General features: G+C 52.7%; 1 protein-coding gene across 1 annotated transcript; it reads left to right on the top strand.

Moving 5' to 3' along the window:
• Window positions 1-18: 18 nt before the first annotated feature.
• Window positions 19-1440, top strand: LOC113224418 (retinoic acid early transcript 1E-like; the record flags this gene model as incomplete). Its single annotated transcript, XM_026453594.1, has 3 exons — window positions 19-232; window positions 907-1061; window positions 1428-1440. Coding segments are annotated over 3 exons (382 nt in total), but the record flags the coding sequence as incomplete, so codon positions are not given.
• Between the last annotated feature and the right edge of the window lie 7 nt (window positions 1441-1447).

The following is a 1447-nucleotide window of genomic DNA, read 5'->3' as shown; positions in this document are numbered from 1 at the left end:
TAATTGGGTCTCTACAGGCCTGCCCTCAGTTGTTCCAGGGTAAAGAACAGGGGCAGTGCCCACACCCACGCTGTTGGACATTTCTTCACCATACCAGTGAGGGTGTATGTGTCCACGCCCAGCTTCCTGCCTGTTACTCTCCACAATGTGCCAAGAATGCCTCTGACTTGTAGCCCGGTGCGCCTTCTTTTGCTTCTACTGTTGCTACTAACAGCCTTGGAGATCATGGTTGGTGAGTGTCCTAAGATCTCAAGATCTGGCTGAGAACAAGAAGGAGGAGGGAGAAAGGTGGGGTATAGGCAAGTGTGGCCTCATGCAGGCTTCAGGCAAGCAAGTACCTGCTCTTAAAGATGAGGTGAGGGAGACGATCCCGGGGATGTTACCCCCAGTTCATGGGAGACCCCAGCAGGAGGCCCTAGGCCCGGGCACGGGCTCACAGGGGCAGCTCTACAGTGCTACCTCCCACCTTCTACTCCAGGACTCTTTCCTGAAGGCCCGGGACCCTGGAGGAATTCAGCGTGTGTCCCATGATAAATGCCTCTTTCTTCTTTCTGTTGAATGTCCTATGTGTTCAGCTAGATTTTAAGTCTTAGGAGGTCACACAGAAGTTTGTCTGTTTTGTGCCTCAGAACTTGGTAGATGTTGCTAAAAGTATTTGTGACATGAATCCTCCTGTTAACACCATTAACACTAAGTGCAACCCAGGGGTCCCCGGTACCATCAAGTATCTCACCCCAGACAGTCAGGGGAAGATGGGAGCAGGGATTCGGAGGGTTGAGGGAGTCTGGGATGGAGCTGCCCCCTCTGCCAGCCTGGCCTGGTCCAGGGAGATTTGGGTCACAGAAGCGCGGGTTCTAATGGGCCTCTTCCCCTGTCCTGGACCTCACCTGCATCTTTCTCTCACAGGTGCTCACTCTCTTTGCTTCAGCTTCACTATAAAATCATGGTCCAGACCTGGACAGCCCTGGTGTGAAGCGCAGGTCTTCATGAATAAAAATCTTTTCCTTCAGTATGACAGTGACAGCAACATGGTCAAGCCTCTGGGCCTCCTGGGGAAGAAGGTAAATGCCACCAGCACGTGGGGAGATTTGACCCAAATGCTGGGAGAAGTGGGCCGAGACCTCAGGATGCTCCTTCTTGACATCAAACCCCAGATAAAGACCAGTGGTAAGTGTGGAATGGGGTGGGGAAACAGAGGCAGGCAGCAAGAGAGGGGAGGGAAGAGCACAGGTGGGGAGGGGCTTTAGGAGTATTTGTGTATTGATCATTGGCCCAACCATAGAGGCACAGGGGACCCAATGGGCAGGAAAGGGCAAGTCCAGACAGAAAGAATACAGGCCCCTAAATGTGCAGAGAAACACTTGACCTATTGGAAGATGATGGACCTCTCAAGAGTGGAGGATGATGGCTTTGTGTCTGGATTGCAGGTCCTTCCACTCTGCAGGTC

Source organism: Piliocolobus tephrosceles, unplaced genomic scaffold, assembly GCF_002776525.5.
Source record: "Piliocolobus tephrosceles isolate RC106 unplaced genomic scaffold, ASM277652v3 unscaffolded_44690, whole genome shotgun sequence".
NCBI classification, from domain to species: domain Eukaryota; kingdom Metazoa; phylum Chordata; class Mammalia; order Primates; family Cercopithecidae; genus Piliocolobus; species Piliocolobus tephrosceles.
The sequence above is the reverse complement of the archived record's forward strand: the minus strand, read 5'-3'. Positions and strand labels throughout refer to the sequence as shown.